This window comes from Sus scrofa, chromosome 4 (genome assembly GCF_000003025.6).
Source record: "Sus scrofa isolate TJ Tabasco breed Duroc chromosome 4, Sscrofa11.1, whole genome shotgun sequence".
NCBI lineage: Eukaryota > Metazoa > Chordata > Mammalia > Artiodactyla > Suidae > Sus > Sus scrofa.
The window spans coordinates 56,471,657-56,485,483 of NC_010446.5; the positions used below are offsets into that span (position 1 = coordinate 56,471,657).

The 13,827-nt window shown below is 41.5% G+C and overlaps 1 protein-coding gene across 3 annotated transcripts in view; it reads left to right on the forward strand.

Moving 5' to 3' along the window:
• The window catches only part of TPD52 (tumor protein D52), a 130,625-nt gene continuing 118,133 nt past the window's right edge, over positions 1,336-13,827 (forward strand). Inside the window, exon 1 of one of the 3 annotated variants that reach the window (XM_021088500.1) lies at positions 1,336-1,533. In XM_021088500.1, the coding sequence (XP_020944159.1) occupies positions 1,515-1,533 (19 nt within the window). In that variant the 5' untranslated portion in view covers positions 1,336-1,514. 3 annotated transcript variants of the gene reach the window in all.

Genomic DNA, 13,827 nt, shown 5'->3' on the forward strand with positions numbered 1-13,827 from the left:
GATAAACTTACAAGATTGAGTAAATGCATGGCATAGTTAAAACAGTGAAAAAAAAAAAAAAAGACCCGAAATGATTCTTAACCTAAATGATTCTTAACCTCCTTCTAACCTTATAAACTGCTAGGCTGTGAAACAGATAAACCCAGCAGGGCTGTGAAACAGATAGACCTATAGCTGTGGCAGGCTGGCCTGGGAGACGAGCGCTAGCAGTAAAGAAAGCAAGCCAAGCCAAGCGCAGCGGGAGAAGGAGAAATCAAAGAGGACTCAAAGGTCTCCTCTGGTTGAGGGAGACAGAACAAACCTTACCAGAAGACAAATATCAAGTGGAAAGAGCTGCATTTTACACACTGCAACGGATAGAAAACATGTAGTGGCTTCAGGTAACTTCAAAATATTAACACGAGTCTAGTGCGTGTGGAGTACTAGGCAAAGCTGCCCGCTGAAGGCCAAGCTAGAATCTCCACGTAGCACCAAAAAGAAGCTTGTCCTATTAGCGGATACAGATGGCTTAGGAAATTCGGGTATTACCTTCGAAGGAGTGACTTCACGAAGGACCAGTAACTGCAGAACACTTCGTAAGTAGAGTGTTTGTGTTAATAAGGAAAAGTTTTCTTACAGGAACTTCAAACTGTCCTTTGATCAATGGTCATGAAACCTTCAAATGTATTTTCAAATGGTCCCTGTTGATAATTCTACCCTTTGGTTAACAATTTATTTTTAACATTTCATTTGCTTCATTTCAAAACATTGTTCTTAATCCTGCAAACAGTCAGATTTTAGTGCATGAAAATCGACCTAATTTGTCACCGAAAACCCACACTCTCCGTGAAGGAGACAGGACTACATCGTTTGAGAGATTCTTTGCAATTTTCGCCTCTTTGCTTGCTTTGGACCAGTCTTGCAGATAGCTTAGGGTATGATTTTGGGAGTAGAAGAATTTGAACAATAGAAAGGAAGAAAGAGCCGCTGGCATTTCTAAATAACCTTCCTGTGTTTGCCACTAAAGTAGAGAAGAGCAGGTAATCGTGGAGGCAGAGAAAGGGCCATTTCAGTGCCCCCCAGGAAACTTCTGATGTGATAACTTGGCGGTGGACGCCCACGCCATCGGGGTCCCCAAGTGGTCCCCATGCAGCCTCTACGCTAATGCGGAGTCTTCGTCGTACCCCCCTCCCCGCCCCCATTCCCTCTTTCTTCTCCTTCTCCTCCCTCCTCCTCCTGCTGCTCCCAGGCGAGTTCCTGCCTGCTCTCAGCCGTCCGCCCTGCCCCGCCCGCCCTGCCCGGCTCGCCCGTCCTCCCGCGCCGACGCGGCGGAGCGCACCAGCCGGCGGGGTCAGGTGGTTGGGTGACGCCCGGGGAAAGCGCTCCCCGACCGCGCGCGGGCGGCGCCACCGCGCCCGACGCCTCTGGGGGAGGAGACTTCCCGGGAGCTGCCAGCGGAGGCCAGGAGGAGCGCGGCGCCGTGGGCGGGCGGGCGGACGAGCCGATCCGGGACGGGCTGCCGGCAGGCGGGAGACATGGACCGCGGCGAGCAAGGTGAGGGAGCCTCCAGACTGGGCGCGGGGTCCGGGTGCGGGTCGGGGTAGGGGCCGCGCGGGGCGGTGCGCGGCCTGGCGCCCAGGCAGGTGCAGAGCCTTCGCTGCCCGCGCCGCAAGTTACATCTCCAGGATCCAGATCCGGCGTCCTGGTGCGGCCGAGCTGCAGGGAGCGGAGAGGGCGGATGGGGCCGCGAGGGTGTGCGAGTGTGTTGGAGCGAGACAGCAGAAAGAAAAAGAAAGAGAAGGTTCTGGGAGGCGGCGAAGGGCTGGCGCCGGGCTCACCGAGCCGGGGCTGCAGATTGAGATGCGCTTTGGTAGAAAGCAGCGCCGGGGAGTACTGTTTAGCCAGCTCCGTAAGCGGTGGAAACTGAGGGTCTGAGGACAGCGGGTCTTTTCGCTCATCAAGATGGGAACATGAAATCCTCCCCACCTCGCGTGTCAAGACTCTTCTGCCCTCTTCTACTAACGTGTTTAGGATTTTCGGTGGCGTTTGAGCCCGTTGCGATGGTTCTGGATGCAAACATTTAACATGTGGAGTGGTGTCTCTCGGTTTATTTGGAGGCTGGGAGATTTTCATAGGAAAAGTTCTCTTTTACCCATCAAGGTGAACCCCCACCCAACACAAAACCCTTAGTCTGATTACTCTAGCTTTGGATGCACTTGTTTCTGAAAATAGTATCTCAAGTGAAATTGCCTCCTGTAGACTCATTAAGAGAGATCTGGCAGTAGTCGGGCAACGTTTTCAGATTTAAATTATTGCTACATCATAGAGATCTTTGCTGATAATAACCCAGCAACTGCACACAGATTCGTGGCATGCTTTTAAAGAGATATATAAAGGCTAAAATGAAGATAACACTATAATGGTAAATTTTAGAAAGTGGGGTTAGGAATTATTCCTATTTTGAGTCCTGTCACAACCATTTTCATTTAAAAAATGGTTTTACCCTCCAGTATTTACTTTCATGCATGTGAGTTTTTATTTAGATAAAACCGTATGCCATATATACTATTTTGTATTTTACTTTTGATAAGTTGTAAGATAGAATCTTCAGGGTCCTTCCAACCCTTCCTTTCTCCCCACCCTCAAGTTAATCTCACGCCTAACCTATGAATGCTTATATTATAAACATTTTATACAGTATGTAATATATAGTATATATGTAATGCATTATATATGTGTATATATGTGTGTGGGTGTGTGCGCATATTGTCTAGACTTTATACTTCCTGAGGTTAGAAGCATAATACTTCATCTTTGTCTACATTGGGTAACCTGGTGATTTCCACATGGTAGATATTTAAATATTTGAGTCAGAAAGTTCCCCACAGGTCTTGTATGTATTGTTAGAAGAAGGCCTAAGGGCCACCACATAAGCCAGCATTTTTCTATTTGTATCGTAATGGGGGCAGTGAGGGTGTCAAACATATGAACGTGTGTATTCGTATGTGTCTTCATGGTCATATTTAACATAATGATGTATTTAGAATATGTAACTATGGTACTTGTCAAAGTGGGTGAAATAGCTCTGTTTGACTTAGGTTGAATGGAGTGACTGATTTTATTAGATTTTTGTATTCTAGTTTAGATGGTAAGAATCACAGCCATTAGTACTTCTATAATATTCCAATCTGCTGCTGTACTTTATGGGGTTTTGGGAGGACTAGTTTGTGTGGATGTGTGTGTCTGAGACGTATGTAATAAATTCTTGGTTTATAAGAGGGGTCTTTTTCTGTCTCTAATTTTCAGATGTTTTCTTTGGTCGGGATATTTGTTAGTCATGTTAGTCCTTGCTTTTAATTGTTCTTCCTGGAGGGTGAGGGAAACCCATCCTCTTAAAGTGAAGAATCTGGAGACTCTAAATGAAAGACAAGCCACCTGCCTGGGCTGGTGTGCGCTGCTTTGCTGACTTATGACTACGTGGCTTTTCCTTATCCTTTTGGTTCCTTCTGCCTGTCTATTTTGCCTCTTATGTTACATAGTAGGTATTCAGAAATATCAATCGGCTGCCTCAGATGAAAGAGAAAGGTGCCCAAGAGCCAGCACCTCACAATTGTTAGACCCTCAGTTGTCCCGCTCAGTTGGTCACTGGCTCCCCACTTCCTCCTGTTCTGCCCTTCCTCTGTGTTTTAAAGAAGCAGAACTCTGGTTGGGCGGAGAAGGTTGCTGATGAGGCTGGGTTGGGCTTAGAAGGTGAGTTTTTACCTGTCAGGCCTTTGAACTAATAGAGAGGTTGGGTCAGTGAAAAAGAAGGCATGTGGTTCTGTAAACAAGGTTCGCCAGCAATGTCTGTTGGCTGAAATATGGTTTAGAAAACTCTGTGATTGTCTCTTGAATTTGTGATTTTTTTCAAAGTATCTAAAACCAAATCAGAACATTGCAGGATTTTTTTAAACTTTTTTTTTTTAAACATGCATGGAGTTTGCTTTGTTTGTCCCTTAAAAAAAAACCCAAAAAAACACTAGATGCAAGATTAAATGCCCCACCTCTTGTTTTCAATGCATATCTCTATTGAAATGTCCCCTTGTACCTCCCTTCTTGAATGAAGTTGGCAAACTCTATTCTTTGCTACTGATTTTAACAGAGCTATAAAGTTTTAAAAGGAACATTTCCTTTGTTTTCAATGATGTATTTTTACATTTTTTTTATTAGGGTATAGTTGATTTACAATATTTTTTCAAGTTCTGTTGTACAGCAAAGTGACTCAACCACACACATTTCCCTGTGCTGTGTAGTAAGGCCCCATTGCCCATCCAGTCAATGCTTTTCAGTATCAACCTGAGTTTCTAGTGTTTTTCCTACCTTCTCCTATACCTAGACTTTGTATCCAATACTCTGCTTATTTTGAAAGCGGTCAGCATCAAATGATTCAAAATATACCTTAAACTGCATAGTGTCTCCCAGGAGTGTCTGCGTGTTCAGCCTAGCATAGCACACTTAACGTGTGTGGCATTGCCCACTTTGAAAGCTCAGTGTGGCCTGTTAACGGGAAATACATTGTGTTAAAAAAAACAAACAAACAAACCAAAAAAACTCCCGACTACCTTTTATGGGGCCGAATAGATAATTGTACTGAGTACTCTCATGTTAGTAATAACCTGAGTTTAATGCCATTATATTGAAGTGACAGCCACTTAGCCACTAGGCACATTATCTGTGTTTGAATTAAAACAATAACAACAACACCAAAAGCTTTATTTTAAGGGGACTGGGGAAGGCTGCAAAAAAAAAAAAAAAAACAGTGATATAGTAAGAGCTTACTATACTTTCAGCATGGCAATTAGGCCTTAGAAGTAATTAAAAAAAAAAAAAAGGTGAGATGTTGCTTATTTACAGGTAAAACAAATGTAGAGATGAATGAATACCATTTTGAGGGTTTGCTCACAGATCTCTGGGTGTGACCCACACAGGCTCTCAGTTTCTTTGGTCAGACCTGACTTTCTGTATGGTGCTAATGTCTTTGTCAGCTCACATTCACTTCCTGTGTGTATTTCTGTGCAGCAGTCTGCCTGGTCCCTAGGGGAAAGCTGAGTGGTAGGAGGGGTTGTGCTCTTTCTGCAAGATCTCTAAACAGAATAATCTGTGTACACAATAAAAACAAATATACGAGTTCCTGTTATGGCTCAGCAGTAACGAACCCGACTAAAATCCATGAGGATGTGGGTTCAATCTCTGGCTTCACTCAGTGGGTTAAGGATCCATGTTGTCATGAGCTGTGGTATAGGTTGCAGACAGGGCTCAGATCTGATGTTTCTGTGGCTGTGGTGACTCCATGGCCGCAGGTGAGGCCCTAAAAAGACAAAAAAAAAAAAAAGGCAAATAAACTCACAGATCCAAGCAAAAAGGAACAGCCAGATCCCCTGAACTTCTGTGCTCCTGGTTCTTTTGTTCTAGGCTCGCATCATTTTATTTTCCTTGTGGGGTTAATTATTTCTGTTTTGATTACTGATGGTTGTAAAATCTCTCCTCTGAGACACTCCCAAATTTTATTTAAATTGGATGGGTCCCAGCTGTACAGAAACCATAATCTTAGCAATGTATTTTTATTAGAAAAGTGTTCAAGGGATCAAGGGATTCAATGTTTTATGGAAATTAAAAAAATGTTTGAATTGAAAATACTTTTGGTAGCTGAGAGTAATTGTTCATTTTAGAAAAATCAGAAAATATAGATGGAGGGAAAAAAAAACATAAAATCACCTATAACCCTACTCTGGAAAATCACCATTAGCATATTGGTTCATACACATCCATATATCTATCTTGTTAAATCACAAAATAATCTCTTATTGAATATTCATTTTATATCTTAACCCCTCTTTTAAGCACAGTATATATTTAAATTTTTTTTATTAAAGTATAGTTGATGTACAACAATTTACGTTGATCAGTTTCTTCTGTACAGCAAAGTGACCCTGTCATACATATATGTGCATTCTTTTTCTCATATTATCTTCCATCATGTTCTATCACAAGTGATTTAAACTCAGTTTTGTTTTGTTTTTTTTTCTTAGCTTTTTAGGGGCGCACCTGCGGCATGTGGAGGTTCCCAGGCTAGGGGTTGAATTGGAGCTAAAGCTGCCAGCCTACACCACAGCCACAGCAACACCAGATCTGAGTCGAGTCTGTGACCTACACCACAAATCATGGCAACGCCAGATCCTTAACCCACTGAGTAAGGCCAGGGATTAAACCTGCATCCTCATGGATACTAGTCAGATTTGTTTCCACTGAGCCACGATGATGGGAACTCTAAACTCAGTGTTTTTTGTTTTTTGTTTGTCTTTTTAGGGCCAAACCCGTGGCATATGGAGGTTCCCAGGCTAGGCGTTGAATTGGAGCTGTAGCTGCTAGCCTGTGCTACAGCCACAGCAATGCCAGATCTGCATTTGCGACCTACACCACAGCTCACGGCAATGCTGGATCCTTAACCCACTGAGCGAGGCCAGGGGCTGAAGCTGTGTCCTCATGGTTACTAGTCAGATTCGTTTCTGCTGAGCCATGAGGGGAACTCCCAGTGTGTTTTTAAAGTACCCTTTTCCAACATCACTTTAACTAGTGTGACTGAGTATTTAATACACATGATACAGTGTTCAGAATGACTGGAAGGTTGCAGAATGCAGTCTGCCTTCCATTCCTGTCTCCTAGGCTATTTCCCTTGGGTAGTGATGTCACCATTGTTAGTAGTGCTCCTCCATCCATCGGAGAGATTCTACTTGTGTAGGTGTGCATACACTTATATTTAAATGCTGTGTGTGATCTGGCTCTGTTGCTCAGTGGATAGTGGATTGGATTTCTAAATATTCTTTGTGTGTGTGTGTGTGTGTGTGTGTGTGTGTGTGTGTGTGTTATAAGCTGTAGCACACAACTTGTTTAGCACCTAACTTCTTTCACTTAAATACAGTGTATGGGAGTTCCTGTCATGGCTCATTGGAAACGAATCTGACCAGGGACCATCGGGTTGTGGGTTTGATCCCTGGCTGTGTTCAGTGAGTTAAGGGTCTGGCATTGCCGTGAGCTGTGATGTAGGTCGAAGACGTGGCTCGGATCTGGCGTTGCTGTGGTTGTGGTATAGGCTGGCAGCTGTAGCTCCGATTAGATCCCTAACCTGGGAACCTCCATATGGCATGGGTTTGGCCCTAAAAAGCCAAGATAGATAAATAAATAAATTAATTAAATAAATACAGTGTATATTTCAGAGATCGCTCAACATAATGTTCTATAGAGCCATTTCATTTTTCGTTGCTATTTGCAGATGTCTCTTTGTAGATGTACCGCAACAGGTGATATTTCCCTTGTTCCCCATTGATGGACATATAGGTTTCCCCTAATAGTGTGCTATTAAAACAAAGCAATAGCAGATCATTTCATATGTGAGTTATTTGATAAATGTGCCAGCATGTCTGTAGGAAGAATTCTTAGAAGAATGTGACTGTTCAGTTTGGATCGTGCTAAGTTCCACTCCATGCAAGTGGTGCCAGTTATACGCCACCAGCAACGTGTGAGCATCTGCTTCCTCCGTCATGCAGCCGGGGTGTTGTCACATTTTGCCATCTTTGCTTATCTTGTAAGGGAGAAGGGGTCTCTCAGTATATGTTTTATTACATATTTTTCTTAATATGGTTGTATTGCTTTTAATATGTTTAAGATCTATATTTTATTTTCTGCGAAATGTCTGATTATACACATTGCCAATTTTTCTATTGTTTTATCTGTCTTTTCCTTTTTGAAAAGAAGGATGTGGCCCTCTGTCCACGGCATGAATTGCTAATATACCCTTGCCCTTGTCTTTCCTTTTTTTTGACTTTCTAGTGATTTTTTTTTCTTGAGCAGAAATACTAATTGATGGCTGTTTTCATTTATAGCTTCCAGCATTTGAATCATTCCTCGAAGTGCTATCCTCACTTTTGAGTCTATGTATTTAGGTTTTTATTTTTTCACATTAAAATCTTTCTTCCAACGGGAGTTTATTTTGGTAAAAAAGTCAGTTATGAATCTTAACCCCTTTCCACCAGCCCCTCAATTGCCCACTCAATTGCTCAGCACTGTTCACTGACTAATGGATCTTTCCTTTACTGATTTGAAATAGTGCTGCTGTCAATACTAAATTGCTGTATTTTTTTCCCATTGATCTCTCTGTTCATTTCCAGCAACTAAACTGTTAAATTGTTGTAACTTCATAATGTGTAAAAATATCAGGAAGGGCTGGTCTCTTCTAATCACTGTCCTTTTTTATTGCTGGATTTTTTTCCTCCTAGCTATTCTTGCCAGATTTTATTTCCAAATGAACCTTACAATCAACTTGTCTGGATAAAAATTCAACAGAAATCCAATTGGTATAGCTCCCCCTCCCCACCCCATACCCTCCCTCCATCTCCCATTCCTCTTTCTTTCTTGCTTGCTTTCTTTTTTAAAATTAGACCTAGCTTCTTTCTTTACTAGATATCCTAGTATATGTTCATCATAGTCACATTGTATAATCAGTTTTGTATTCTTTTGGATACTGTTAGATAATGAAAATTTTTAACACATCATTTAAAAAAGTATCTCTGAACTTGTATTTGTTGATACGTGTTGATACCCTTTTACCACTTGATGTATATTTAACTGTCTCTTTGCTGGAATATGGATTGCTTTCCAATTTAGCTATTATAATACTTAAAAGAGAAATTGTTTTAAGATAAATTTCCTGAGATAGGACAAAGGATGTGCAAATGTTTAGGGTTTCTTTTTTTTTGTCTTTTGTCTTTTATCTTTTTTAGGGCTGTACCCAAGACATATGGAGCTTCCCAGGCTAGGGGTCTAATCAGAGCTGTAGCTGCTGGCCTACACCACAGCCACAGCAACACCTGATCCGAGCTGCATCTGCGACCTACACGACAGCTCAAGGCAACGCTGGATCCTTAACCCACTGAGCAAAGCCAGGGATCGAACCCAAAACCTCATGGTTCCTAGTCGGATTTGTTTCCTCTGCGCCATGATGGGAACTTCTCCAGAAGCTTGTATTTTTAATAAATCAAGAAGAAAATTGTACTTTTTTTATTGTAGTAGAAAATACATAACTTAAAATTTGCCTTCAACATCTTATCGTATAATATAATGGAAAAGAATTTGAAAAAGAATATATGTATGTACATATATAAAACCGAATCACTTTGCTGTACACCTGAAGCTAACACAACATTGTGAGTCAGCTATACTTCAATTGAAAAATAAGTAAAGGGAAAAAAATGTTCTGGAAAAATTTTTTTTTTTTACCTTCTTAGCCATATTTAAGTGTACATGATGGTACCTTATATATACCTTATGGAATCTAGAACTTTTCCATTTTGAGGACTAAAACCCTTCACCCTTTGAATAACACAAATTTCTCTCTCCCCATAGCGCCTGGTAACCACCATTCTGTTTTTTGTTTCTATGAGTTTGATTACTTTAGATACATCATTAAAGTGGAATCATACAGTATTCGTCTTTTTGTGAACTGGCTTATTTCACTTAGCATGAGATCTTCAAGGTTTATCCATGTTGTTGCATATTGTAGGATTTCCATCTTTTTTTTTTTTTTCTTTTTAGGGTCACACCTGAAGCAGGCTAGGGGTCTGATCAGAGCTGTAGCCGCCAGCCTACACCAGAGCCACAGCAATGCCAGATCCGAGCCGTGTCTGTGACCTACACCACAGGTCATGGCAACACCAAATCACTGACCCACTGATTGAGGTCAGGGATTGAACCTTCATCCTCATAGATACTAGTCAGAAATGTTTCTGCTGAGCCATGACGGGAACTCCAGGATTTCCATTTTTTTAAAGGCTGTATAACATTCCATTGTCTGTATATACCACGTTTTCTTTATCATGCTTTCTTTCCTTTCTTCATCCTTCAGTGGGCATTTAGGTTCCTTCTACCTCTTGGCTGTTGTGAGCATGGGTGTGCAAGCACTCTTTGTGTCCTGTTTTCCATTCTTTGAGGTATATATTGTAGGGGAGGAAATTTTTTTCCCTCTACCTTTCTTGGTTCTTTGGCTGGTCTAATGATCAAAATAAAGTAGGACAGATTGACAGGAGAAAAATAAATTTCATTACATACGTACAGGGGTCCTACAAGAATATAAGACCCATGGGCAGTCAGGCAGTTGAGGCTTCTATAGACATTCTGAGCTCAGGGGAAGGGGGTAGGGCTCTGGGTGTTCTAAGGGGGGAAGACAATGCACAGGACGATGGGAAGACCAGATGTTTGGTAAACACCTGTTTGCAGTGCCCTGCAAGACAAGGGGACCCTGAGAAGACTTTGACCTCTAGGCCTGGTCCAGCTGCCCCCAGCTCCCCACACCTAGTTACCTGTGTGACAGTTCCCTTCCTGGACTAGACCCTCTGTCTAAATTCTTTTAGGTTGTTCAGGGAGAGGTAAACACTTTTCTTGAGTCCTCTGGGTCTTGATTGGCTTCAGCTCAAAATAGTCAAATGCCAAGGTGGCATATTTGAGGGAGGCTTATTCTGAACCTCTTCAGTATGCAGAAATAAAATTGCTAGTTCATATGGTAATTCTGTTTTTAGGTTTTTTTTTTTTTTTTTGGTGAACATCTATACTGTTTACCATAGTGGCTGAGTGCTGTGCACTTGACATACCCACCAATAGTTATTTTACAGGGACGAGGGAGGGTTATGGGGATCAAAAAACTGAAGGGGAAGGGCGGCATTGGTTCTAATTTCTCCACATTCTCAGCTCCACTTTTTATTTTCTGTTTATCCTCCCCTGCTCCCTTTGCCTGGGCCCATGCCATGTGGAAGTTCCTGGGCCAGGGATCAAACCTGCACCATGGCAGTGACAATGTCAGATTCTTAACCCACTGTACCACCAGGGAACTCCCTATTTTCTGTTTTCGATACTGGCCTTCCTAACTGGTCTGAGGTAATATCTCAGTGTGGTTATGCTTTGTATTTTCCCAGTGATTAGTGATATGGAGCATCTTTTCATGTGCTTGTTGGCCATTTGTATATCTTCTTTGGAGAAGTATCTATTCAAGTCTTTTGCCCATTTTATGACTGGATTATCATTATTATTATTTTTTTTTCTTTTTTTTTGTCTTTTGTCTTTTGTTGTTGTTGTTGTTGTTGCTATTTCTTGGGCCGATCCCACGGCATATGGAGGTTCCCAGGCTAGGGGTCGAATCGGAGCTGTAGCCACTAGCCTACTCCAGAGCCACAGCAACGCGGGATCCGAGCCGCGTCTGCAACCTACACCACAGCTCACGGCAACGCCAGATCGTTAACCCACTGAGCAAGGGCAGGGACCGAACCCGCAACCTCATGGTTCCTAGTTGGATTCGTTAACCACTGCGCCACGACGGGAACTCCTTCATTATTATTATTAATTTTCTGTCAAGTCATAGGAGTTTTTATGTATTCTGGCTACTAAGCCCTTATGAGATGGAGGGTTTGCAGATATTTTTCTACTTTCTGTAAGTTACCTTTTCACTCTTGGTTGTTTTCCTTTTCTGCATAGATGTCATTGCCTTGAAAAAAATAGAATTACTAAGCTTATAGGTAAAAAAAATGCCATCTCCTTTCATTCAAAATTCCTCTAGGGAGTTCCCTGGTGGCTCAGCAGGTTAAGGATCTGGCATTGTCACTGCTGTGGCACAGGTTCAATTCCTGGCCTTGGAACTTCTTCATGCCACTGGCAAAACCAATAAATAAATAAATAATTTAAAAATAAAATAAAATATTTAAAAAATTCCTCAATTTACTAGAGAGGCTAGAGATGATCTTAGCCATTTGTGTTCCCCTCTTGTGATTGTTACTTACTTTACACAGTTGGGATCTTAGCGTGTCTTTGCTCCCCCCCAACCCCGCAACCCTCTGTTCATATTAAACCTTTGTGTTTTAGGGCAAATATTTACTTATTCTAGTTTTATTTTCATTTTGGTTATGGTGGGTCTTTTTGTGTCATTTTTGCTAACAAAAGACATCATGACAAGCGGTATTTCCTCGGTGACAGTTTTTAGATTAACTTGCATGGCTCTGAGTCACTTTCAATACTTCCTTCTCTGTGTCTTTGTGTCTTCTCTTTAGACACTTTTGTAATCAATCCTAAAAGTAGTGGTTTTAGGCAAGACTATTAATTTTCATGCCCTGGCATATAGGCATGGTGAGTGTTTCATGTTACAGCTATGCAAATGGAAATGTCAGTTTAAAAAAGGATATAAAACATTTTGGATTAAGACTTTACTTAATAGGATAAAACTTCACCCATTATTCTGAGCTTTGTTGGTGGCATTGTGGTGTGGAAAAAGAGCTTATGGTGCAATCAATAAGGCTATAGACTAAAGATAGTTTATCCATCCCACTAGGATCTGTACTTAGCTAGAAATGAAGTGTCAATAGGAGACTGTTCCTTTTTTGTGTGTGTGCTTTTTTAGCGCCCCGTGGCATATAGAAGTTCCCAGGCTAGGGGTCGAATTGGAGCTGCAGCTGCTGGCCTACCCCACAGCCACAGCAATACCAGATCTGAGCCACGTCTGTGACCTATACCACCATTCAGGGCAACATTGGATCCTTAACCCACTGAGTGAGGCCAGGAATCAAACGTGTATCCTCATGGGTAGTAGTTGGGTTTGTTATCATTGAGCCACAGTGGGAACTCCCAGCAGGAGAGTGTTCTTAGGTTTGTATTTCCAACTGTCAATTGAGTGTGCATGTGGTAGATAATCCATAAAGATTTATCCTATTGCAATGCATTAATTAGAAAGATTTCTAGGAGTTCCTGTTGTAGCTCAGTGGGTTAAGAACCCGACTAAGTATCCATGAAGATGCAGATTCAATCCCTGGCTTCGCTCAGGGGGTTAAGGATCTGGCATTGCTGTGAGCTACAGCGTATATTATAGATGCGGCTTGGATCTTGTGTTGCTGTGGCTGTGGCAAAGGCTGGCAGCATACATTGAGTTAAAGGGGTTTCGATGGAAAGGTTAAGAATTAGGGAAAGATAATGATTTGGCAGGGATACTAGGATATATGTTCCAAATGTACTTATAGTTTTATATTTAATCACTGAAATTCTGATCTGTAAATAGAAGTCAAATTGGCATTTTACTTCCCAAGTATATAACATGAGTGTGTGTGTATACAGTTACAGATGGAGGAAGAGACAGTGCTGATTCCATTTTTATTCTCCAAAGGATGTTGGGTTGCTCAATAAATCCTTTCATAAATACATTTTCTATGCCTTTTTTTCAAAGTTAGTTATTATTGGCTTCTAATGTATCCTGAACTTAGGAGGCAAGGATGGTGTTGATACATTTTAGAAGTTTTCTTTGTTTGTTTGTTTTTATGTTCTTTTTTAAAATGATTTTTATTTTTTCCATTATAGTTGGTTTACAATGTTCTTTCAATTTCTATTGTACAGCAAAGTGACCCAGTCATACATATATATATTTTTTTCTCACATTATCCTCCATCGTGTTCCATCACAAGGGACTAGATATAGTTCCCTGTGCTGTACAGCAGGATCTCATTGCTTATCCACTCCAAATGCAATAGTTTGCAGCTATTAACCCCAGACTCCCAGTCCATCCCACTCCCTCTCCCTCCCCCTTGACAACTACAAGTCTGTTCTCCAAGTCCAGGAGTTTCTTTTCTATGGAAAGGTTCATTTGTGCCATTTATTAGATTCCAGGTATAAGTGATACCATATAGTATTTGTCTTTCTCTTTCTGACTTCTTCACTTAGTATGAGAGTTTCTAGTTCCATCCATGCTGTTGCAAATGGCATTATTTTGTTCTTTTTCATGGCTGAGTA